Source organism: Zootermopsis nevadensis, unplaced genomic scaffold (genome assembly GCF_977971745.1).
Source record: "Zootermopsis nevadensis isolate Lab colony 2312 unplaced genomic scaffold, Znev_1.0 Znev_ptg000030l, whole genome shotgun sequence".
In the NCBI taxonomy this organism is placed as follows: domain Eukaryota; kingdom Metazoa; phylum Arthropoda; class Insecta; order Blattodea; family Termopsidae; genus Zootermopsis; species Zootermopsis nevadensis.
In genome coordinates this window covers 10,861,319-10,887,715 of record NW_028259162.1, presented here as the reverse complement: position 1 = coordinate 10,887,715, position 26,397 = coordinate 10,861,319, and the positions used below count along the sequence as shown (strand labels likewise).

The 26,397-nt window shown below is 38.1% G+C and overlaps 1 protein-coding gene across 4 annotated transcripts in view; it reads left to right on the top strand.

Moving 5' to 3' along the window:
* Positions 1-26,397, top strand: part of dlg1 (MAGUK family member discs large 1) — a 338,246-nt gene that overhangs the window by 99,433 nt on the left and 212,416 nt on the right. For 3 of the 4 annotated variants that reach the window (XM_022067362.2, XM_022067361.2, XM_022067373.2), the window contains exon 3: positions 14,816-14,929. The exons of the other annotated variant lie outside the window; for it this stretch is intronic. In XM_022067362.2, coding sequence (XP_021923054.2) covers positions 14,816-14,929 — 114 coding nt within the window. The remainder of the gene's footprint in view (positions 1-14,815; positions 14,930-26,397) is intronic. 4 annotated transcript variants of the gene reach the window in all.

Sequence of the window (26,397 nt, the reverse complement as noted above, 5' to 3'; positions counted from 1 at the left end):
CCAGCTGAACAACTGTTAGCTTCTCATGAAAAATTCTGCTGCATGGAGTTAGCTGCATGCTACTTATATCTTTGACTATTGCTAAAAATCTGTTACTGCTTAAGTCGGTATGGTATACAGAGTGTCCCAGGAGGAAAGGTCAATATTCTGGGAGGTCATAGTATCGGTCATTCTAAGCAAAAAGGTCTATATGTACGTGTGTCCTGTTCCGAACGGTTTCCGAGATAGAGCTATTTCACTATACAGTAGTTTGGATTTGGCGCCCAAAATTGTCGGATGTTATCGCCCGCATAAACGCTCAGACGAGCAACGCGCTATGTCCTCACACGAGTTTCAAAGTGCATTGCTATTGACTGTGGAATTTTCGAAAATGTATTATACTAGGTAAAGTGTACCAACTTTGTCACTTGAACAATAAATACCGGTATTAGAAACAGTACGTAATATCTCTTTCATATCAACAATTTTGCAACTATACAGTGAAATAGCTGTATCTCGGAAACAGTTCGGAATAGGACACATGTACATATAGACTTTTTTTGCTTAGAATGACCGATACTATGACCTCCCATAATATTGACCTTTCCTCATGGGACATCCTGATATTTCACGCATCTATACTGTTTAACAGGTTTTCTATCAATTATCTTTTGCAGTGAATTGCTTTATTCTTAAGGTCGTATCTTCACTTAAATATCATCAGTTAAACTTTCTTTGGTTTAGGCCTATAAAATTCATCTCTCGTCATATCTAGAGGCTTTATGTGAAAGTTTGGACAAGTTTCTTGAATAGAAAGAGAACATGGTGTCGTGGTTGGAAACAGCTTCCAGCACTGACTTATTACGTTCTTGGAAACGTCTTATTCAATTTAAGAAAATGCAAGAGAAAGGGCAAATGTTTGTGAAAGTCGGTTCATGATATATGAATGGGTCTGGCGGAACGGGCATCTTGCCTTCAGCCTTCTAGAGAATAACTTTGTATATATTTTAAACTCAGAGTTTCCATCCAAACATTATTTATCTGTCTGCTAGATTTACGGGTTAACGAGTTTAAAGCACGATCATTTTCGTTGCCTGTTCGAAACTCTTAGCACACTATTAGGTACCAGCAAAACCAGAATTATAAACAAAACTTTTGAGTCAACGCAAATATAAGTATTAACCCCTAACATTTCTCTTACACCAGAGGTAAGCCTAATGGTTGTCAAGTGTCGTTACAGGTATTAGCTCTGCATTTGTGTAGTGGCATTTCATTGACTATGTAGTACCTTTACGACCATGGCTCGGTATCCGGTGCCTCGTTTGTGAAAAGAGTGTGAGATTGTGTTGGCATTAAAGTAAGAGAGGAGAATTTATATTTTGCATCTTGCCATTGAAAGTTTGTCTGTTTCGCTGATCCATATGCAATTTCCGATCTACGTTTTGGATTTTATGTAAAAAATATCCAGACCTAATTAGTGTTAGCATATTTAGTCTGTGATAGTCTTTTGCCGAGAACGGCATAGTAATGACAATGAGTATAAAGTTAATCAGCAATCGTAATAAATTAACGGCCTAAAGAATGGCCGGCCAAACGAACATTTGGCCAGTCGAGGCCATTTCCAGCCTTGGCCATCTTTGCAAAAGTAAATGTCTAGACAGACGCACGAATAATGTCTATACGTTTTGTTTCTTACGTTTTTACATTCTGGAAAAATTCTGATAATTTAATTTTTCAATATTTGTCAAATTTCTTTATATATTTTAATGAATACAACAGAAACATGTGCAACTTTGTTACTACTTGGTTTATCTAAAAAAATTAAATATTTTGTTCAATGATGTTTTATCTGAATTAATTAATTATTAGCGTAGTCTTTAAACACCAATAATATTTCAATTTTATGGCATTGTTAGTAACTAGACTATATAGCGTCAAATAATAGGGTGATTAGTGTCTCATGAATTGGAATGGACGTGGAAGGAAGCGGCCGTTGACAGATTTAAGGCACTATTTTGGAATTTACCTGCAGTGACTGAGGGGTACCACGAAAAACCTTCGGGCCGAGATTTGAACGCAAGACCTCCCAACTACGAGGCAGGAGAGCTAAGTGCTCGACTGCCACGTTCTTTGAGTGTCTGTGGTATTCTAGAAAATATTAATGAATAATACATGTTAAAAGTAAGGTAATTTGTAGTGAAGTTATCAATGCCACAGCCACGTAGCTGGAAAGTTTGGAAATGAGGAAATTAGTTTCTTGCTGAACTGGCGCAGCTGCTAGCTAATATGATGACGCTACAGAAATGTTATATTTATGCTTTAATTATTCAGAATTAATCTTAAGAGCTTGGTCTAGAAGTTCGTAAGAAACGGACATGGCCTCAAAGATTTTCTAATAATGCTTGAACAAAATTAATATATTTTCAGATCGAGTGAAATGTCGCTTTGTGAAATTTAATATTAAGAGAAGTTATCTGAGACTGTCAGTGAAAAGGGTGAATAAAAAAATATATAGACTTCCTGCGCGGGGTGTCCGTTATGAAAAAATACTTTGCGAGAAAATGTCTCGGGACCCTATTTACTATTCTAGTCATGGGACTGCAATATCTGGCAATGTGTTGGCAAGAATTTTCAGCTGTTTCGCACTCATCCACATGTACTAATTCCAACTTTTCCTTAAACCAGTGCTGTCAAAGGTACGGCCTATGGGCCAGATGCTGTTAAGAACTGTCTCAGTTTAACTAATTTATTTTTTACCTGTTTATGTGAAATCAACTTTAATTTATAGAATGAGCGCCTATATTAAGCCTGGTCTCCATTGTCCAGCCAACAAGCGATGAATTTATTGACCATCTGGCCCACATGTCAGACAGTTTTTGAGGCCCCTGCCTCAACAAATGTTAATTCAGCGCTCCCAATTTACCGCAGACACAGAAGAAAACTTTTCGATGTTTGTGTGCCGGCGGTCTTTTGAAGGATATTGTTCGCTCTTCCCGTTCAGGCATTTTGAATGGGCGACTCAGTGACTCACCATGCCATCTGGTGGCCCTGTTTTATATTCCACCTTTCATTACATACACATAATTGCCAAGGGGAACTCTAATCAAGCAGCATAGCACAGCTCATAATTTCGACTTTAACTTTGAGTACAGTATATATGGTAAAAAACATTTTGTGAGGCGATTAGAATTGCAACAGATCGGTTTTTAGTTACAAGATGATTAGATGAAACATTTATCTATGAAACATTTTAAAACAGCTCCTTTCTGGACGTAATATTGTATCGATTTTGGCTAATATATCTGTCTTCAGGGTTGTAATGTGGTAGACGTTTATCAAAGTGTCAGTGGCCCTTGCTGCCTCCATCATCAGGGTGAGGAATCAACTCACACCCTGATGACCTTCATCTTCATCTCAGTATAACTAGTCTTTACTACAGCGCAACCGTGTAATGAACTTATATGCGTTGTGGGTTTGTTAGGATTGACGAGACAAAAGTCCATCCTTCAGCCTGAGTTGAAGCCCGTAAGAAACTGGTGTAGTTGCTTCTTTATTACAACTACATGCCTGTCAGTTTTATCGCCTACTTTCTGTACTGAAAAACTAGCGTAGTATAGGTATCGTCCATATTGTCCAGTGTCCTTAACTTTCTGAAGCTCGTCTAAATAATATTTACAGAATTCAGTGCCTACGTCATAGAAGACACAGTACTTCCCTATTACTGAAATCAACTTGTCAGAAAATAATCACTAATAATTCTCAAATTCAAAGGATATCCATAAATACACTCATTACTAAAAATTCAAAACTACTGCAGGTGGTAAACAAAAAGGAAAGATAGGCGTAAGTTTGTAAGCTGATAGTCCTGTTATTCTTTATTTATTACCATTAATTTTATTTCTGTACTCCTAACAAATGTTATAAATCAAATTATAACTTCAGTTTCTGCTTGTAATTGCGTACTTTAAGTTGTTTATATTGTAAGACTACTTTAAATTGTGTTTAGCATGTATAGAAGTTTTAGTGGATTTCCACATTTAAGTCTCGAAACTGCTGCAGTATATGAATGTAATCACCTTTGAACTCCATCCTTAGTTAAAGAAGTATCACGGCCCTTTGGAAGCAATTCCAGCTTCTGCTTTTGAATCCTGTGAAACAGCCTTGCCAGTGTTCGTCGCTGACCTCAATTTGCCCCGTGTGTCTTTAGAATGTTAATTATTGATTCTCTGTGTATCTCTTTCTAAATGATTTTCTGCAGCATTTAATCACGTATTCAATTTTAAAGCTTCGTGAATATTCTGGCAGTAGGTAGTTTAGCTTGAGTTTCTGCTTTTCCAGTAGCTGGCGTCTTCCATACGCTGCCTCTGCTGTGATGGGATGTGAACCACATAATATCATTAGATAAAACAGTTCTGTGGTCATTACACCGTTAGAACTCTGTACAAAGTTTCGCCTCTGGTAGATTCAGAATGAATCGTCCTCATACGTCACGTTCCAGGAGCGAATGGTGTGTCACTTCCAAAGGCAGTAATGAGGGACGGCGCTAGAATGGACAGACGTAAGGACAGAAATGCAATTTTGTGATTACGCTTATTTTGATAAGGTAATTCAGAAAGATGTACATTGAATCTTAACATTAAAATTTATGTATTAGGCGCGAAAACGCTAAGGCATGAATCTCTTCGTATTGTTACCCACGGTACTATATAGAGTGATATGTGTTCATCACCTCGCCAGGTTTATCCCCGTGGAAAGAGCTTTTTTAAAAACTAAAATTCATGGTATCCATATTTAAATTCTGCATTCTGTGAGGACAACAACAATTACCTTGGTTATGTAGGATTCAAGGTTTTCACGGCAGTGAGTCCGAAGATTGCTGTCTGGGTTGTTGCACCGTGTATTCTGGTTGGTGGACATCTACCAGAATACACGGTGCAACAACCCAGAAGACAGCAATTTTCATGACCTGGGTTGTTCTAATGAAATTTGCATCACTAAACGACTCGAAAGCGTTGCCTGAAGGAAATTGGTGGGTGTTTTATCTACGTAATTTTTTTTTACAATACACGTAGGCCCAAGTATTGTACGACTGTCAGCTTTATTACAAAAATTTTGCGTCGTCTGCATTTATCCGTGAAGAGACTTCGCTGCTAGTAGTTACGACAACGCTCTGTTTCCTTAAAACGTATGCACTACGGTTCTTAGTGAATTTGTTACATGTACGGGCGTTTTAACTTTCATGCACTCTGAATTTGCTTGACGTTTGACGTAAACTTCCGAACAACAGCAGTGCAGCTCTGAATTAAAGGAACCATATGATTTTCCTGTGACTTTGAAGCATGCCGTATGGTGTCCGCTACTTTCATGATTCTGCCCACAGAGTGCATTAATGGTCTTGGTATGAGATTCGGCTTCAGGTGTTTAAGTACGGACATATAACCACGGTGATATTCAGGTACTTTTCGGCAGGTAATTTAACGATGACACATTGTAGACTTTGCTGTTTGTTCTTGTGATTCTGTTGTTCATCCGGGCAAGATGCATAGAAAATCAGGTGAGTATTCCCGTTATGTGAGATATTTAAGCATCTGTGTAATTACCCGGACCATCACTGCATTGTATTCCTTAGGCACCCACTCCGCTCGGGGGAAGGGAGTGCCACGCGACATTATTACTACATCAGACTGCACAACTACGTAAATACCCTGCAATTTGTATTGTTCAGATCCGGGTCTTCTCATTCCATGTATTTCCACCTTTGTCTCAGCAATGGAAACCTCTAGGCTAATGATTTATATTTAACAAATATCCAGAGTTAATGTAGTTTGGACAAGGCATTTCAGGAAGTGATAACGGAAGAAATAAAGAATTTGTTCTTTTATGCGTTCTATATTCCGTGGATTTCTGGCCGTTGTGTTCGACGGTAGCTGTCTTCTGGGTTGTAGCGCAGTGTAGTCTGGTAGAAGTTTGCCAACATTTCAGGGGTTCTTGCTGCCTGATAATGGAGGCACCAAGGACCTATGAAACAGTAAACTGCTAGCAGACTACACTGCGCTACAACCCAGAAGACAGTCACCTTCCTAGTTGGTCTCGTTTTTAACATTTGTACGAGAAAATGGTGTTTCTGTTACGTGTTACTCTTATTATTACGTTTTTGTATTTTGAAATAATCAGTTGTGTGTGTTTAATGTTAACATAAAAATTGTTTTTGTTGAGGGACATGATGTTTACTTTTACTTTAGTTTAATCTTTTGAGAACCTAATTACAAATGTTGTAAGAGACAGAACATTCAGCAGTGGTCATGTTGATAAATAAGATCTGTACGAATAATTGACGAGTGAAAGTAATTTTGCACTTGAAAAATGTAACTGACATAGACCACTTCAAAGGACAGTTATAATTCTGAAGCAATAAATATGCGCTGGAATTTTCCGTATGATTTTGGGAAACAATAGAAAATTCCCCGGGGATAGCTAAATTCTAAGAATGTGTTTTACGTAAGAGAAATGGAAGTTAAATTTCTGACCTTGGCTACTTTATGGAAGTGCGCAGGATTACGTGTGGTATAAAGGAGACGAAACTTACTAATTTACAGTCACTTACGCACTTTTTACCGAAAGACTGTCCACTAATGGAACCACAGCAACGATACACGCCACTTGACCGTACAAAGCGCATAAAGAGCTCAGCTAATCAGAAAGAGTCCCTTTATAACGGCCTAGAAAATGATAAGGCCCACATGTAACATTTAAAACCTTCACGGCGAATGAATGTTTTAAGATCCTGTCGGGCGTTCAGACGTTTAGTGTTGAGTCAGAGATTAGCCCTGTCTGTCTGTACCATCGGAGAGGTGCTGATGGAGACAGGCAGTCCCCGAAACGTTGGTTTTTGGCTCAGTATTGACGCGGATGTCTCTCGAGAGGATTTTATCAAATTAAGCCCACTATTCTTTATCTGAGAACCTAACAATTTACATAATTAAGTCCGAAGTACTGAAACACTGAAAGTTATAGCAGGCCGTAGACTTACAAGTGTCCTGTAAATAGTAGAACGAAAAATACCTTGTTTACGAGAAACTAAATGTACATTCGTTACTTTTAAGAACTGTAAAATGAGTAAAGGGGTCCGCAGTGGCCGCGCGGTCTGAGGCGTGGGCCTTGTGCCGCTTTGTCACTGGGACCGTGGGTTCGAATCTCACTCAAGCCATGGATGTTTGTCCGCATTTTTCTGTGTTGTGTACAGGTAGAGGCCTTGCGACGGGCCGATCCCTCGTCCAAGGAGTCCTACTGAATGTCCATAGATCAAGCCAACGAAAAGTTGGGACCCGCAGTGCTCAGGGACTTGAAGAACGGGTCGTTCCCAGTATTCCCAGTAAATTGAGTAAAATGACGTGATTCCCGCAATTTTTCCATTGATTCTTGTATCTGTGGTTGTCGTCAGATTATTTTTTGCTGTCTCTACTGTTGATTGAATTTTAATCGAATCCTGACGAGATTTTAAAGATTTCTCTTTTTTCTGTTTATAAGCTTTTGCTGGGAGAGAGCTGTAAAAACATCATCATCTGGTTTTAGCAGATTACGGAAGGTCCTTCCTATAAATTTGCTGGAAATTGCGGGTGGCAGTCGAAGCATCCAGGATGGTGGTAGAAAAGACATACAGGATATGATTTGGCCATTTTCCACGGAGATCACACCATCTGTTGTCTGTGTCAGCAAATAGTCAGGTCAGGACGTTTGTTAGCATGGCAAGAAGCCAGAAGATTATCTGCTCACATTAGTATTCGTGGTACTTATTCTCTTCTTCCCCAATTTCTCTTGCCCAGTGTTATTACTTCTCTCCGTTAATAGCTTTAGGCTTGCCCCCAGTTAATATTCCTTTGTGGTTACGGGAGCGAACATACGTTATAGATTTTTCGCCTTGCAAAGAAAACTGCAAGTCGATGTAGGGAAGACAGTTTCTGTGTGATGCTCTCGGGTCCCATATGTGGCACGTGTATCTTGCCTTTGTCTTCCGAGCCGAGCGCCGTGGTAGACTGGCCATCACACTTTTTTCTTGGATGAGCCCCACATCAAATTTTTGCCTGTAGACGAAGTGTCGTGGTCAAAGTTTTCTGTGGTTTTCCTTAATCGTGCTACGCAAATGCTGGGAGAGTACTTACAATAGGTTATGACACCTTCCACCCCAATCTTTCCCATCTGTGTTAAATATCCCGTAATTTCTAATTCGGTGGTATTTAACAGGGAAAAAACACGTTTATCCTTCGAGTCACGTATTTAACCTAAATAATATTTTAAGATTTAATAAAGATTCCATTGCAAAGAACAATTGGTTAATGCTGTTAGGGAAATAATCGTGTATTTATAGTTCGTTTTTAGTGTAATAAATTTCTGTTGGAACGTTTAATCACATGATAATTTTAGTAGCTTTGATGATAAATATGATTGTGAATAGAAATGTTACCACTGACAAAGTCATTTCAAATTTGATCACTTAACCGGCTATCCCTGAAAATGGTAGGTTAACGTATGTACTGGGCAGGTTGGCTAAGCGACAAAGAGCTTAACTTTAGTTTGATCGTGCTGGATTCTTATATGTAGATCCACTGGCTATCATGATGTGGGATTTTTATATTTTTTTAGACGTTCTATGCAAATGCAGAAGTTAGTTCTTTAAGTGAGCCACAACCTGGTTCTTCTCGTCTCTTCCAGTTCACTGTACACACACGTGGTAGCTTACATGAGTTATGTAGGTTCGTTTGGTAAAAAGCTTTGTGTGCAATGGATTTGAAATTACGTTTACTGAAGACTAATTTAAGGTACCATTTAGCCGGATACAGAGGGGAAATCCTCGGGAAAGCTGTTTCAATCCGAGATTCAAACCTGGGACCTCCAGTGAACGGGAGACGCACTACACAGAGATGGTTGGTCATCTTATTCGATCACAGCTAAACTTGGCAGTAGATACGGCATCGCTGAATTGCATGTAATGTCCGTTACGGAATGCATAAATGCAGTCTATATTTTATAACTATAGTGTGTAGGCTAAAGAGAAAATATTTTAATAAATTCACTGTTTAGTGGACTTAGTTCAGCATGTACGACAGTATTGCATGTAGCACCCTCGCTGTTGATCGAAGCTCTGCTGTGTACCGCGGGTTGCCAAGACTTCGGGTGCAATAATAATCCATTATCCAGTGCCATGACAGAAGCAATTCCAAACGCCCCCGCCCTTCGGTGTGTGACTCTTCTCGGATGTAAGCAATTGACCTACTTTTCAGTTAGCTTCGTCTTGCTTTTCCACGCACCTTCCCTCCCTCCTGAGGCCATTAGCATCGTTCATTTAATTAACGCCTATCAAGACAAGAGAAACAAATGTTACAAGCACTGATTTCAAAAGTTTTCTTATGTCTTTCTGAACTGATGGTGCTCATTTGCTTTTTCTTTTTTGTGATGAAAATTAAATGTTGAATTTTTATGTCTTTATGTGGTTCTTGGACAAAGTCCAGTAAATTAAAGAATAAGGTTTTGTTAATTGCTCAAAATAATTTTTAATAATAATTATTATAATCATAATACTTTATTAAAGGGTAGTTTATTTGTGTATTATTCCTAGTTAATTCTTGTTGATATTAAAGTTTTGTTCTTAATATATAGACATCGTAAAATTGTAAATCTTTTAGGGTATTCAGTATGGACATAAAGTATAAAATTTCAACTACGTAGTGTTACGTGATAGTGGTATAAAATCTGAAACAACGTTTTGTATCTGAAACAAATTAACAAATGAATTATGCGAAATGGCATACAATGCGTGTAGGAATTGTACTCCAAATTTAGGTACAGCCGTGCAGTGTTTGTTTTGTTTGAGGTATAAAGCATTGCTGATTGCAGATTGTAATAAATTCTCGTTGGACTTTAGAGATGCCGTAGGTGTACAGGGTTTACACAAATGAATGGTGTGGTTTTGTAAGCTGACTGCTAAAAAAACAGATTCTCGCTGTACGTCATACTTTTGTTTGATTCGCCAGCTCAGAAAGCTTTCATAGATGGCACTTGTTGATTTTATTCATTTTAAAACGTTTTTGTTACGGTATTACACAGCTTTAATATATGAACCATTAACCACAGAATTTTTTTCTAGCCTACCATTTTTTTAATTTCTTCTTGGACCCTTTTAAATGGTAAAAGAATTAAATACGAGTAGATGTAACTTTTTCAAGTGATCTTGTATATTAAATATATTAAGTTCTTGCGACGGGAAAAATTTTGTTCCCTCCCGATACGTTAAACCTCTGAAAAGGTTGAAGATCGGGCGAGATGAAGGAAGCCAATGGGAGAAGAGTACACTGGTCCACTCAACGTTCTGCTTTGTCGGATTGGTTCTCATATCGCAAACAGATTCCTCGCTCGTGGCTTACTCATTGTCCTCGTGATTCTGGCAGTAAACACTTCTGAAACGTCGGTAAACGTCTACCGAACTGCATGGCGCTATAACGCAGGCCACAGCCGTCTTCATACAGAAGTCTCTGTTAATTACAACTTGATACAAGCCAATAACAAAACCTCGAAGTAACTCCAGGATCTGAGGCTTTTACGTTCTGTGAGGATATAAGGTCCCCAGCGGAATGCATCTGTGCTCAAGTGAAATTTGTGTACTTTGGCATTTGGTCAAACAGTCAGTGCAAATATCGCGAAGAAGTTTCTCCACACCCAATAAATAAAACTCCATCCATTAAAGCGATATTTAATCCTACCACTTTTTTATCAATATTTGTTTTGCACCTCTTTTAATAATAACCCTAAACTTACCTACTGCGTCACAATACTTTCTTTGGCCTATCTCTATGCCAGTTTCGCAGAATTCTAAAAGGCACGTTCTGTGTTCTTTGCGTTCAGTACGCGTATAATTTCAAGTGTGCTTGTACATACTTGGCTTGGCGTCTTCTATCCTCTTATGGTAAATTGCGTTCGTGCTCAGGAAAAATAATTCAGAGTACCATGGAAACTGCTCGTACATGGATAATTTTACTTGCAAATAGTGTATTGCCAGTGTTGGTTAAGAAGCATGCAGGCTTTTTGAATGTAGGGAGATGACGATGGTACAAGGCCAGAGGTATCTGGGGCTGCGCTAGATTCACCATTTGGTATGACGTAAATTGATTGTTCCATTAGTTCAGTGTTCATCAACCGATGTGCCAACACTAGGTTTCAGGTGTGCATCAAAATTTTATGACAAATTACTTATTTACACTTTACCGTCGAAAAAATGCAATGTACGTATTTATCGTAATTAGAATTCGTTACACCCACACACATACAGATTCATCATCGGTAGTTTTACCCGACCTGTTTTATGTTTGATTTCATTGCTTGCTGTCTTATAGGACAAAGACTTATACGTCTATATATATTTATATAGTTTTGTACCCTCTTTTCGTGAGGCGACATTTTGTGTGGTGTGCAATCATGTGTCTTTAACAAATTAAGATGTGCCACGGGAAGATATAGATCTGCTTCCAGCTCAAACTTATCATTCTAACACGGGCAGCTCAAATCTTTTATGTTTCTGAACTAAAAATAATTAACCAAAATATTTCATCTTGTCATCTAGTCGAATCCGAAGCCCATCTAAATAGTATATAACAATTAAATTTCTGCCTCCGATAATATAAAACAGGGCTCAACTGGTTGATGACATTTTAAGGAAATTATCACTGTCTATTTTGAGGATCATACAAAACCTCCGGTTTGGTTGATGAGACATTGGGACTGTGACATATAGTATTCTTGTTATGTATTCGTTTTTCCTATTTTTGCTAAGAGCGCATATAAATAATATTTGAACCAGATACTCATCGCTGCCTGGTGCTACAGCATTATCAGTTACGCCATCTTGTCTTTCAAAAGGTCAAGGAGGTTCGGCAAGCGTCGAGGATAGAACTCAGAATAAGCCACTACAGATGAGCGTGCAATTGTAGCTGGGGTCATGTGATCTGACGTGTACAGCGTGTGCAGTGGACTGAGCCACGTGGAACGCTAGGACGCCCAGAATTGCGTGCAATCGATGGTTGCGCATGCGCCTTTCTCTTCTTCATCTTTGGTTGTCCCTGTTCTGAAAAAAAACAGGCTGTAATTTGTTTATGTGATTCACGTGTGTTTTACTTTGGTTAGAAGTTGAGGTCTCGTGAATTTCAGACAGACGCCCACGTTTTAAGCAAAGCTTCATTTATGCTTTGTTTCAGTTTCTGCTTGTGATTTTACCTTCCATTAAAATGCTAGTTGGACGCACAGCGCACTCTTGTCAGTGGCAGATTATCGTCGTAAATTTGTTTTAAAGAATTATTTTCAGTCCTTGATTATCTCTGATTGACTTTCAGCCTCCATGTAAATCATTAATTTTTCCTTTGACCTCTCATAAAATTTAAAACAGCTAATCAGTATGTAAGTTCAAGTACAGAAATATTTTAGAAATTTCTAGACTTTGACTATCTCCAAGTGGCTTATTGTAACAGTGTAAATTTATTTCTCCGTATATATCTGTTTATTAATAATAGGCCTTTTGATTTTCGGTCAAAGAAGAGGATAAACCACGTTTAGATCGAACCATAACAGTCTACGTTTTCACAACTAATAAGCTACTTCGTACAGCACTAATACTTCCGATCGTCGTCGCTAGGTGGTGTTTGAGCTGACGTATTTGTGTCCCCAGCGAACGTCTAGTTCAAGGGAACGCAATGTAGGCGTCGGCTTGGTGGTCTTGTTGGCTTATGGCCTGGTTGGGAATTGAAAAGGATTGATCCCGTGGGAATTAGAGGAGACGCCTCGTGTTTTACTCAAATTAAAGGGTTTTGGTGAAAGGATGATTCTAGCTTCCAAAGTGTAGGAAAGGCAGATGGTATAGAGGGATGGAACGTGACGGTTTGTAAAATGCTGAAGAAAAGAAGTAAGATGAACCGTATGGTGTAGTTGGACGTTCTGTAATAGGTCGCGACACTGACAGGTAAGACACTCAGTAAAAAGGGGACGTGCATTTTGGTGCGACCGTCCTTGTAACGGGAGGAAGTGAGCTGTAGTCACAGCGAGTAATTAAATGAGAATGTGTCCCCATTGGCTCGGTCAGTATATCGTGTCAGGTCTCATGGGCTGCATTAGGATAGAGGATGGTATTTAAGCTAATAAGAGAAAACAGTGCAGATTCGGTTCTGACTTCCTTGAAGTTATTATCCGTTATAACCGGTAATTAAAATCGAGTTCGTCTGGAAGTTTATTACAGTTTGAATTTATCGTCTTTTTTCGATTTATGACAGACTTATAAATCTTGTTTTCTTATTTGTGTTGTATTTGTACGTTTAGTTTGTTATATGAGCTTTGTAGGTTTAAAGTTGTGCTATTTGGAAATCGTCAAAAGCCGCCCCAGGATGCACCATTATCGAATTGTTATAGGTCTCTGAAATCCGTATTTCATACCTAATCCTGGGTAATTTAAAATGTATTAAAATGTTTGAATATCACTTTTCAATAATTTATTACCGTTGCAAGTCTTAAATTTCGTATTAATTGTGGTTGTTTCAATTTTTATGTATCGCTACGAGGCATAGCATCTTATGTCGAAGACTTGTCCCACAAAATTGTATGGTTTCACATTTTGGTGGAATTCTGAGTCGTGGGAATATCCTGTATTCCACAATCCACACTGTGTCCAGCCTTACTCTGCAACTCCTCTTACCTCTAGCATCTCACCTATCAGTCCACCAACTGTAGTACTCGGTACCCCCAGAAATCTCGAGAAAGAAAATTAGTGTCTTTAATTTGTTACGCAAATTTTATTTTTGTTGTCGTTCGTGGATTTATTGCATGCCAATTGCGAATGAGGGTTTTAGTTCTCTTGAAATACTGAAAGATGAGTTAGTTGAATATTTCGCTAAGCACAGTATCAGTCCGTGTGTATTTTGATACATTATGCATAGAGCATGTCCCAATTATCATACAGGCCTACGCACGAAACATTTTTTCTTGTCTCAGTGAAGCATGCAGACTTTAATTATTTCCCAGCAAATAGTAATGGACAGTAACCATCAGCAGTCACCCTTTTCACTGGCAAAATTTCAGTTTCCCAACACAAAGCATAAAGGTTATCCAACTTTCCGCATTACAAAGGCGAACATTCACAGATTTTATATATTTTAATTATAGCATTAAGCTTTTTAAAGACTAACACAAAGTGGTACAAATGTGTGACCGCAATAATATATACATATTTTATTGTGGTTGTGACAGTTTTAAAACTTGTTCGTGTGCGTCTGTGCGGGTAGACATACATAAACTGGAATTTATTCCGTGCACAGATAAAATTAGGTTTATATGAAGCACAGATGAAATCCATTGCGTAACTATTGCCTAATAGGTCAACACGTAATTAAATACAAAAAAATTATAAACAGTAAAGCTAAGAGTATTAAAAATAACAATATGATTAATTAATCAGTGAAATGAAAGTCCTATACGTAAAACATATATGAGACGGATATTAAAAAATAACAATAAAAGTCAAGGTGAAATTTGATATTCTCACGGCGAAGAATATTAGCATGAAGATGGCTGTCTTCCGGTAGAAGTTGACTGACGTTTCAGAGGTGCTTGCTGCCTCGGTCACCCGTTTGTTACCTGCTGATTTCGTCTTGACAGGGACAGGCTGAATCAACATGGGTGTGGAAATAACACGCCCACTTGACGGAGGGGATGTGGCTTGCTTTTATTTAAGTTGTCTTGGAAGTCGCCTGCGCCACTTAAATAAAGCCGCACTGCCAATCCCCTGTTGTCATATTGATTGTTGCAGGCCGGTCACGATGGTCGAATCCCGGGTTCTCTGCTTCCCCTCACACAGGCCCTCATGACGCTGCAGGACCACCGTTCTGCGAGCCCAAATGAGATACAGCTAGCCTACCCACAGGTGAGCTGTCTGTTGGTGACGCAATCCGTCTCCATTCGACTGTAATTCTTAGCTGTAGGCATGCATCGTCTTTACATACTGAGAATCATATGAGCTCATTCATTCAGTTTAGCGGAATATAGGCTGTTTTTCGTGTAACTGATTATTTTGGGGGGATCGTAATTATTGTGAAGTTTGTGCTGAAAATTGTGTTCTTGTGTCATATAACAATACGCGAAAATTATAGTTCATATTCACAGAATTTCAGAGCCGAGTATTCAGTGACCCTAGAACTTCTCCCTTTCCCTGTAAAATATTCTAGATAATGATAGTCTTCATGTTGAAATAGCATGAGCTTTACTATGGGCGCCATGATATTGAATTACTGTTGAATACAGTATGGCCTTCACTACGTTGTAGTCTTTGAACTGTACTATAGTACAGCTTATCCCACAAGCCCCAGTGTCCTTGTGGTGGATGTGTATGGAACCTCGTTTCAAGTACAAATGATTATTTTTTAAGTTACTGTAGGCAGATATCTGTTAAGACCATTAAAGTTCAAGGTATGAGCAACTGATTGTTCATTTTGTTGTAACAATTAGTTGATTTTCCTTCGGGATGATTCCCGCCCTCCCTGAGGTGTTAATTTGCAATCTCATCATCTGTATAAACATTTTGTACCTTTTATAAAAGGTTCTGTAACTAAAATTTAGTAAGTTTTTGAGTTGTTAAATGTATAGTATTCTATCTAGACGCTTAACCCAGCGGTTAAGCTGTTTTCTAGAGGTATCAGATTCGAATTCTGGACCGTAAACCAGATATCCAGATATTTTTAATGGCGATTGCCGGATTGCGGATGGATATCTCGCTTCCAAATTATCCCCTTTTGAACATTTACAATCCTGTCATAGCTGTTACAACACCGATGAACATTCTAAGAATCAATAAATTTACTACTAACAGTGCTGAATAAGTTCCTTGTCAGAAATTTGATCGTAAAATGGATATGATTTGCCGAGGCTAAACTTGCTAGTAGTGTGAGCTGTCGCGTTGTATAGGAGAGCTTAACTAAGCGATGATGGACAGCGTCACGGCTTTGATGATGTATGTGTAGAAACGTCGGATAGAGGATCCATCATCAGCCCAAGTGCTTTCATCCCGATAGGATTAATTTCCTGCTATGATGTTGTCCTTCCGTTAGTTATTCCAGAAAACGTTTGAACGTGGATGTGATAACCTTCGATTAAAGTACGTTGTTAAACGGAATTCTCTATTTATTAATTCTTCACAGCATTGTGGTGATTACATGTACCATCTGTTTTAACATTCATTAAATTGGCATTTCGCCGACAGAGTGCAATTATGAATTTCGTTTGGCTCTAAAAATCGACAGCAATTACTTTTATGCATATATCGTCAGGAAACAGAATGTTTAAGGTCTTTTAGACGCGCTCTGCTCATAAAACCGGTCTCTCATTCCGACCACATGCAGGTTATATATATTCAGGAAAGCCATCCTTTACTTCTATATGTCGACACTGCTTATTATGACATGGTTCATGTGGAACGGTCTTTGTATAACACTTTGTGTCAGAAGCAGACTTTGTGACGACTCAGATACGCTGCTGAGGTCGTGACCGAATCAGACATTCCGAAAACCTTGTAATCCGCCTTGAAAGGATAATTTCTCAGCCGAACTGCTATTAGAATATGTTAGTTCTGAGATAATAATTAAACGCTGTGCATTTTATATATACTGGTACATAATACTGATAACTTTGCCTATTTTACCGTGTCAGCCGATGCTCAGGGTATATTTCAGTGCTGAAACATCACATTCTGACTCTACAGCGTAAGTACAGAATGTCCCAAAATATGTACACAGCGCCAACTTTTGGTGGCCGCTTGTCCGTCAGTTTCTAACCGCTGTCATCTGTGCCATGAAGTTAACGGTGGTTATGTTGAATACCTGCACAAGATTCGCTAACTCACCAAGCGCCAATGTAATGATGTGGTTATTAAAATGTCTTTGTTTTATCTATTGAATGTGTTACATATTTTTGGACACCTGTACATGCATGGGTTTACCGTCCATCATCAGTATTAGAGATCCAGTCAAGCCTAGCAGTGGTAACTAGATTGCACAGCCTGTACCACCTACTTTAACATTTAAGAACCAGATTTATTTTATTAGCTGAATGAAATATACTGGGAATAGTTTTGTAAGACCGAAATTGGTTTGGAATAAGAGAGTAAATGCGTGGAATGCGATTTAAAATGTTGAAATATAATACTGTAATGTTTGTCTGAATTATTCTGTACTTTAGAAGCAGGATAAATTTCATCCATCAGTAACTTGTCATCAATATTTTAATATACTTTTAATTTAAAATCTCTTATATAGGCCCACGGATACAAACACATTAATGGAATGGAAACCGAAAACTTTTAAATTTACATTTAGCGTGGTCAATCGTTACTTTCGTTTGTTTTTATGTCGAGTAATCTCCTCCCTTCTACGGTCACGAGAGAGTTCGGATATATTCGCTAAGCATTTTTTTACGGTAATATACTTGTAAGAGGCTGATTATTTTAAAGTTAAATTGTGGGTAGAAGTAAAAATTTATACTGTACAGTTTTGTAAAAGCAAACGAGATAGATGCAAAAAATAACGTGTTTCAGAACGAAAGAACTTTGGCTTCGGAGTGAAACAAATGTTTGCAACGATGTGTAGTAAATGACAGGACGGAAAGAGAAAAGAAATGTATCAGAAAAGAAAGAACGAATGAATGTCCTTTCACTGGGCAACACATAACTGAGAGTCGTGACATTGAAAACGAATCTCAGTTAAAATTATTTAAAATTAGTAATATATTGAAATATAATATAACAATACTATCATTGTAGTTACCGTAAACAAATTTCATGCTTTCATGTAACGAAATTTGTTAAAATAATTAAAATACTAATATAATCTCAATGTGGACTCCATAAACCGAAGAAATATTACAGATTTAGTTTGTGGTTACATTTTAAAATTAAGACGTAAGTCTCAGAATAAATAAATGGACACACAAGTATTGATAAATCTATGAAGATGGATTTGAAGTTAAACATGCATGTACTGTATACTCATATATAGCATGTCATGAGTAGCCTGTTTGTAGATTAATGTTATCAAGATTGCATTGCATTTTAGTGGCGTCTCGGCTGCACGTGTGTAATTCGATTGTCCGTTGATTATGGTAGAGCATGCTTAGTTCGTTACCTTTTTGTTGTTGGTGCTGCATACACTTCACTTTTAGAATTGGTTTAATTTTGTCATGATAAATTACACTTGTCTTTGTACGGTTTGTCTAAAGCGTATGTTTTCAGAGATATCGAGATTAAGAATACAAAATCGGACGTCGTCGTTTCGTGGTTATCATTCCTACCTCGTTCTCAGTAAGTCGTGAGTTTAAAGTTTTATACTGAAACCGATTGTATTAGCTGGATTTGTTGGTGCTATTTACAAGTCCCTCGAGGTACATTCTTGGATAGTAACCTAAAATATGACACGATTACTGTCTTCCGCATCGGATATCTTGCGACTTTTTGATATCGTATGCCCTGTGATAATAAATCAAAGATAAAGGGACCGTTTGAGTCCTGATTATAGTTCGCAAATTGATTCATTGCTTCTGGTTGACCATAAGCGTCCTGATGATGGATACAATAAGGACGCCTGTAACGTTAGTAAATTTCAACCAGACTACACGTCGCTACGAGGACAGCCGTCTTCGACTGAATCTGTTAATGATGAATTCTAATACATAAAAGAATTCGGACCAAACTAAACAAACATAAAACCCCTATTATCTCTCATTTACTTAATTATATTTTCAAATTAAAGTACAACTCTACCATGTCCTCAAAATTTATTTCAGACAAAGTGGAATCAGAAGTTTTAAATATGTCTAAATACCACTCCGAAATTGAAAAAAAATACAAGCCTATTATGTGCAACTACCGTTCATTACTACCACGTGTTATCATTAAATGGAGAAGAAATACAAATTTAATTAAAAATTCTATTTAAGAAGTGGCTCTTTGTATCCATAACATTATTTCTCTGAAATTTACTATGAATGCGATTAAATAATTGTGAAGCTTTGGGTGTGTTTCGCCGACGTTTCAGGAACAAGGAAATCTGATTCGTACAGGAGATTAAGTCATCACAGGCTGACAGTTTTTTCAATAAAATTGACCGAGAGGGTCTCCTCTTCGTTATTGTTCGAATAACCTGCAGTTGATGCGTGTGCCCCTGATTCGAGTGTCCGTGTTAAGGGTACGCACTTTCGGCAGGATCTGATTCACGCGCTCGACACAATCTTTTTTGGAGGGGCTACAGGCTTTGCTTGTACACATGTGACATTTCCCTTGTTAATCTTCGTAAGCCACCCTCAATTCGGATGTATTCAAATTTTTATTTCCAAAGGCATATTTTTTAAACAAGTATTTTTCTTCCCTTCCCATCATGTGTAATCTGATTGGTCAGCAGATTCTCTAACAAAATCTCGATTGTTAACTCGAAAACAGAAAGCTCTGCCAATCGATTGCGGCATTGGGTGGCCCGGGCTTGCGCATGCGTGGTACGTCCATCGAACTATGTATCAAGAATACTACTCATTTCACATGGCATGGAGCAACATAGGAGAATCGCACATTTTAATTATTGTTTAACATTATTTGACACAATTAATACAAGCCTGTTGTTTGTGTTATGTGTTGTTTAGTTTTGATTCACCTGACATGGAAAACTACAAAATTAAATAATGATTTTCCTTAGATGCCCTTGCTTTGTAAATTATTCATACGTAGGACCAATTTCATGCGTTAACCTTGAATGTCCATACCTTTAAGTCACTACCTATTTTCAAATGTTGTCTTTATTGATTTTGTTTCTTCACTAATTTCAATTAATCAGATTTTAAATGATTTATAATAACTTCAGTCGTTTCATGGTTTGATAAACAAGAGTGAAATATAAATATTATCGTAAGTCCTTTCTGCATCAGCAACAATGATAAAGTTCGAACTTTGCTGTTCTCTCGTCGTGCTAATACCACTTTACACAACAATGGACTTAACAAAAGTTCCATTTTTTATATACAGACTGAATTTTTAGTGGTTTTGAATTTGTTGTTATGCAGTCCCTCACAACAACAATTATAACTCCTTCTTGAAACATCAGTCTTTATTTCGTGTTACAGCACGTGTTTCTTTTCTGATCCTTCCTTCATCCTATTCCATATTCCACACATTCATTTTTGAAAATGTCTTTTCTCCGTTAGATATTCTTACAAATTCCGTGTACAATCAAACTAGCTGCTGGCTCTTAGCCGGTTAATGCACAGCATATATTGCTGTAATCCTGTATTTACATATCAGGCGCTGTAAAGAAAACCAGCACAAGAAACTTAAACAAGTTTTGTGGGACTGCATTATAAGAAATTCGAAGCCATTGAACATCCATCCCGTGAGCTATAAATTATCTAATTTTTTGGAGCGGATAATCCGATCCCCGGTCATCCAACCTACAGGCTGGACGGGCAAGTGACAACACTGACTGAGCTTCTCTTGTTTGTCGTCATCCAGAATAAAGTTCTGGAATCATGAATTTTGTTTTCACGGTGATTTAAGATCTAGTAATATGCAGCTTTAGAATCCAAACGTACATATTGTTGAGTGATCTATATGACATTAGTGATTATGTGGTCGCAGTACACTCCTGTTCTCTTGATTGACCTATGAATAATTACACAACGTAAGTCTCCGATAAAATTAATTTTGTCCTCAACAAACCGTTCTCGCTAGGAGCCCTGAACTTCATGTAGCGTGACTCCCAAGAGCATGTCTTTTCATCTTTTGGTTACTGAATATTTCGTCTTGATTCTCGTTTAAATAGAAATGTATTCTGTACTGATGATACTTCTGTTCGCTGTTGGTCACATTTATTTCTAAATGCAAAAAACGACCATTATTCAATTAATAAAATAAATCCAGACCTAGCTGCTGGAGGGATTCTTGTTGGTATAGCAGAATAATTCTGGTAATATTGATTTCCAGTCAACATCCCACACGAGGCTCGATTGTTTGTCTGTATTTCTTATTTTTGCCGAATTTTGTTAATACCGTTTTATTTTACTGTCAAATCGTACTGCGTTTAATTTGAAGTTATTCATTTCGAGAAACTCTAATTTCCCATGTAACTTATATTTTATCCTAGCAGTCATATTTACTCTTTAAATTATTTACGTTATTGGTTCTTTCCAACGCTGGGATCGTGGTTCGAATCTTTCTAACATCATTCATAGTTGTCCTCGTTTATATGTGTTGCCCTGTGATTCGAGAGGCCTTATCCCCTCGTCCGGAGAGTCCAACCGCATTGTAAATAAAATTCTAGTCTCAACAAGAGAGGTGTGTAGTATGTGTCATAGGTTAATTAATGATGTTCCTTCAACAGAAGAATTATCTATCTATTATGTTATTTAAGGACCCTATTTCAAGCGCTGGGGTTATATTACATCGAACAATATGTTATGATGAAAATGGCTGTCTTCTAGGTTGTTACTCCGTATAGACTGGTAAACGTTTACCGACGTTTCAGAGGTGCCTTTTGCCTCCATCATCAGGTCGCGACAACCTAGAAGACAGCCATCTTCATACTCGCTGCCTTGAGGACTTGAAATATCACTCATATGATAAGATATTCGTGTTGTATGAGTATATAACGATGTGGAAGGACATTATGGTGTTAGTTAGGATATACTAAGTAAAACCATGAATTTCTAATCAGGATTTCAGCAAAATAACTTTGTCAGAATTCTAATCTGCATGCCTCCTGAGAACAAGTAGAGAACGTTGATGATATACGAAGCTGCTCAGTGAATTCTGCTTGCAATGAGGAAGTAAGGAAGTTTGTTGCGTGTTTATATCATATTTTGTGGTTGGCTACTCTGCGGGTTTATCCCCAGGAGAGTGAAGTACGAGATTCGAGTCGCTTCTCTCTCATTGACACAACCGCCACATAGTCACGTAGACCTACAGGTATATATGAATGGCGGGGAGACAAAAACATTGGCCTGAACAAGTTGGACATGTCAACGGCGTTCAATTATTTATTCGTGCATGTTAACAGCTAATACAGTTACTCTAGACAAATGGTCACTCTTACCTGTTATACGTGCGAATAATATCATTCTTTTCTTGACATAAATATTAAAATAAATGCAATAGTAATTGTCTTATCATTGGGTAATTTTATATCCATCGAACCTCTGCGGATTCTCTTTATTTGGTCTGTTGCTTTATGAAATACATTCCATGAAACGGACAGCAGGTTACAAGTTATTCAGCCATAGAATAAATACAATAAAAGGAACAGTTACGAATTAATCATAAGGAGCTTTGGGAATGTGGTTACAGAAACAGTTTTTAGCAATAAATCAGGGATTGGAATCGAAATTCGAATGTTTTACAAAATTAAAGTACAAAAAATTATCTACAGATGGCCTAAAATATATTCATGTGAAATGTGCCCTTTAAACCGTGTCTAAATATTTAATAAAACGGAAAGATACTATTTTCACATAATTGTTTCGAGAAAGCTTTGGAAGTATGAAGATCTAATTCATTGTGAAAATTAATCCCATTTACTGTTATATTAAAAGCGAATCATGCTCAACTTTTATGACGTTTTGTAAGACCGAAAACGAAATTTGACGTTTAAACCAAAAATCTGTTATATTCTGCAGTATGAGATGGGTAGGTCACGATGTCAGATGTTTAAAAGCAGTGAAGACACTAAACCCAATAATTCACAGACCTGCTGACCTTCAGTTGAATGTAGATTTATTCAGCGAGTGTTCTGCCTGCGTAATTTTCCTCGACCTGTCCAAGAACGTGCCATAACAGTAATTTATTCTCAGTATAAACCATCTACTTCCAAACATTCTTTGATCTCTGATACTAGAGACAATATGTCCCCCGAAACGTCGGAAAAACAGCCTACTTTTACACAGAGCCATCAGCCAAACTCTGGGCTAACATCAATAATAAATTTTTCGCTTCCTCCCTAAGTTTGCGTACCACATTTTCCGTTCCCGAGGCAGACACTCTATCCTTACATCTTGCCCCAGGTCTTTTCAAGGCGTCTTGGCGTCTTGAGGTGTGTATCCTATTGCTGCTGTGGGTAAGCGAATGCTCACATCCGCTTCCATGCTCTTTCCATTTTTTGGCTATACTTGCGAATTTCGTGGATCATGTTATATTCCTGACTTGTCGAATTTCATCCCCCCCCCCCCGGTGCCCGCCAAACTAAAGCCTTGTTTGTGTGGCCTCAATATTCCGTTACTCTGTTTTTCTAAAATTCCAGTATTCGCCGTCATACAGCACTGCTTGCTTACCAAATCACCAGAAATCTCAGCTTAAGCCTTTTCCTCATTTGTTTGTGTGTAGGCCAAATATTTTATTCGCAGTAAATACGCATTGTAAAACAATTACATTCGAATGATCGTTTGTAGGAAATTTAACGTCTTGCTGTATTACATGCTTATCTCCAGCCAGCTTCTTGTTTCTACGTAAGGTAATTTCACTAGCAACTGGGTTATCCCTAATTGTTGGCTACTTTTACCGCATGCAATTATCTGACCCGGTATGTGACCCTTGACGGTACAGTGGCAACAATATGAACTGCCTAGTGTTCGGTTCAACAAGCTCAGAATGTGTATTGCGTACCAGAATACACATAATATCTTCATGCGTTCTTTACTACGCGTATTTAGAAGTATAAGTCCGTCTTGTTCGATAGTTCCAAGTTCCGCCAACAGATCACAGCACCTCAGTGTCTACCTATAATTTTCCTCATCCGTCATCTTGTTATCGCTGTTCATAGGATTTTGAGGTCGCCCATAAGAGTAAAACCTCCACATCAAATTTCATCCAGATCCGTCCAGTGGTTCTCCAGTTGAATCAAATTACGTTTTCTCACTGGCTAGTTACCAAATTTTCAAAATTTAAAATTACTGTTTGTCAGTCGGGCTCTTAATGAACATGACGATCAGCGTTTGGTCCCATAAGACGGATTATTGACTAACTGAGCTGCTATTAGCTTTTCAAGAAGCATTCTGTTCAATTGAGGACCATGAAACGAAGCGTCCCATTTGTCTCCTTCAAATGCGTCTGCGTGTTTAAATGTGTCTTGTTTGAAAAGAGATACTTACGGTCCTCTTGCAGTGAACCGGGATTCTACGTTCCGCATTTAAGTCCTTACGTGTTAATGTTTTCGCGACGGGTAATACACTCTGTGCTGAACATAGGGATGGCGAGAAGTGACTTGTATCGGTCACCATGGTTACGAGCATCGAGTCAACGTTCTGTAAGCAGCGACCACCTCGACGTTGGCAGGCGCCATCTCGTTGCAGAGTGACGCTCTTTCATTTGTTTCGTGTTTGTGTTTTTTATTAACATATCCTATTAAATCTTTTGAAGCGTTGTGCGTGTGGTGAGTGATTTATGGGTCTTCCTGAACTGCTACTCGTCAATGTGTTATTGTCGCTATTTTTGAAACGGAAGGTATGGAACAGTCATGTAGCTTGGTTTGTTGACGTAACGTGGAGTTGTCTCAGCACACGACATTAATTGGTACTTGGAAAACTTCAAGCCATCTTCAAACCATGACAAAGCTGTATACCACGAATGTTTGTAACTAGCGCAGTGCCACGCCAGTAGGAAGTACAGCACATCCCAAGAGTTAGTGTCGTTTTGTACTCAGTGGGGAGCTCAAACTGGAGAGGATTAGAGTGGAAACATTGAACAGTGCTGGATTATTGTCTTTAGGTTTTCAAGAGAACGCTTACATGTTTCGTTTATAGGTATACTTTTTTTAAATCGGTCACAAAAACTGAATTATAGGAACACTGTTCATTCATGTGTTTGTCATTGCCTGAGTTACATTTGATATGCACGGAATTAATCTTATTATTTTTCTTGTGACAGAGGCTTCCTATATAAATAAATTGTCTCGCTAATTATATCTCATCTCAAACAACAGAGGAGAAACGCGCCATTTTTATATTATAAATGCAGACGTGGACACAGTAATTGAACTCCAAAACATGCCTCTTCTCTCTCTGTCTCATTTAAAATCTGAAAGACAAATTAGAAGTTTTTTCTCCGAATATTTGTAGTGTATAATGTCGGATTTTGAGATGACCCGCGTCGAACGTTAAAAATTATCCAGAGTTTCGAGTAACATTGGTCCTGCCATCTTCAGGGTGAGTGTGTAGTGGTTGGGCGATTGTGGAAGCCTTATATTAGGCAGGCTGATTTGTTACTTTGTTAGTTAGCGAAGACGGTTTCGAAAGTAAACACACCTGTTATGAGCAGCCTATTTTTCTTTCCTTTTGTATGTATTTATGTATGAAGGATTTATGTTATTTTTCTTTCCCAATCATTGTGTCATATTTTAGTTTGAGGGCTAAGAATAATAGTAATAAAACTCTGATTGTGGAGACATATTAGGTCTTCGAAAAGTCGGTTTTGAACTCAGCTTCGACGCGGCTGCTGACCCAAGAAGATTTTAGTGCATTCATTCGACTTAAAAGCTTCAAGACAGTAGTGATGCTTGTTTTTGTTATGAGACTGTTAGATACATCGACTGAATGTCTGAAGTATTTCGAAACACGCGTTCTGGTGTTTCAGGGCTTAGGGAGAAGGGGAAAATTACACCGTCATGAGAGATTTTGAATTACAATAACAAACTTTTTCGACGCAGCAGTTTGGAAGTCCGCCGTACTTTCAACTAAAGCATTATTAGTGTCCGTATTATTTATCAATGTCGAGAGACGAATACCAGTTCCTCAGCTTGCCATTGCAAATTTGAAAGTATTTTAAAGCCTGATACATTCCAGACCTTCGACGTTTCTACATTCATTGCCGAACGTGGGCGTATTCAGGGGGGGTGGGGTCTTTGTCCGTCCGCGAATGTTTCATCTCGCACAATGACTCCGTTGAAGTTTAGCATGTAATTTATATTCTTAGAATTGTCTGTCTACTTTCGTTTCCGTAAATAACGTTTATTTTATAAAGTTCTCAAAAACAAGTCGTAACAGAAATATGAAACATAATAAAATATATAGGACTGCCTTAATAAAATGTATAACTTTTATTATTTGATATATGATGTGTGTTTTAAGAGAAGGGTGGAAAATGTCTCCGTCTAGTGTAGACTAGTTTCGTAAATAAGAAAGGAATATCGATATACTGAGATGTGGGATCGCAGACAACGCATATTTTAAGCGTGTGTCATCCGGCGGTGACTGTGATGTTCCGCTCATATTAGAACGTTGCTTTCATAGTGTGATCACTTCATTACTTTAAACATTAATGGGAGGTATTAGTTAGTCTACTTAGCTAGTGCCACTTCATCACACGATCTGTCTTGAATG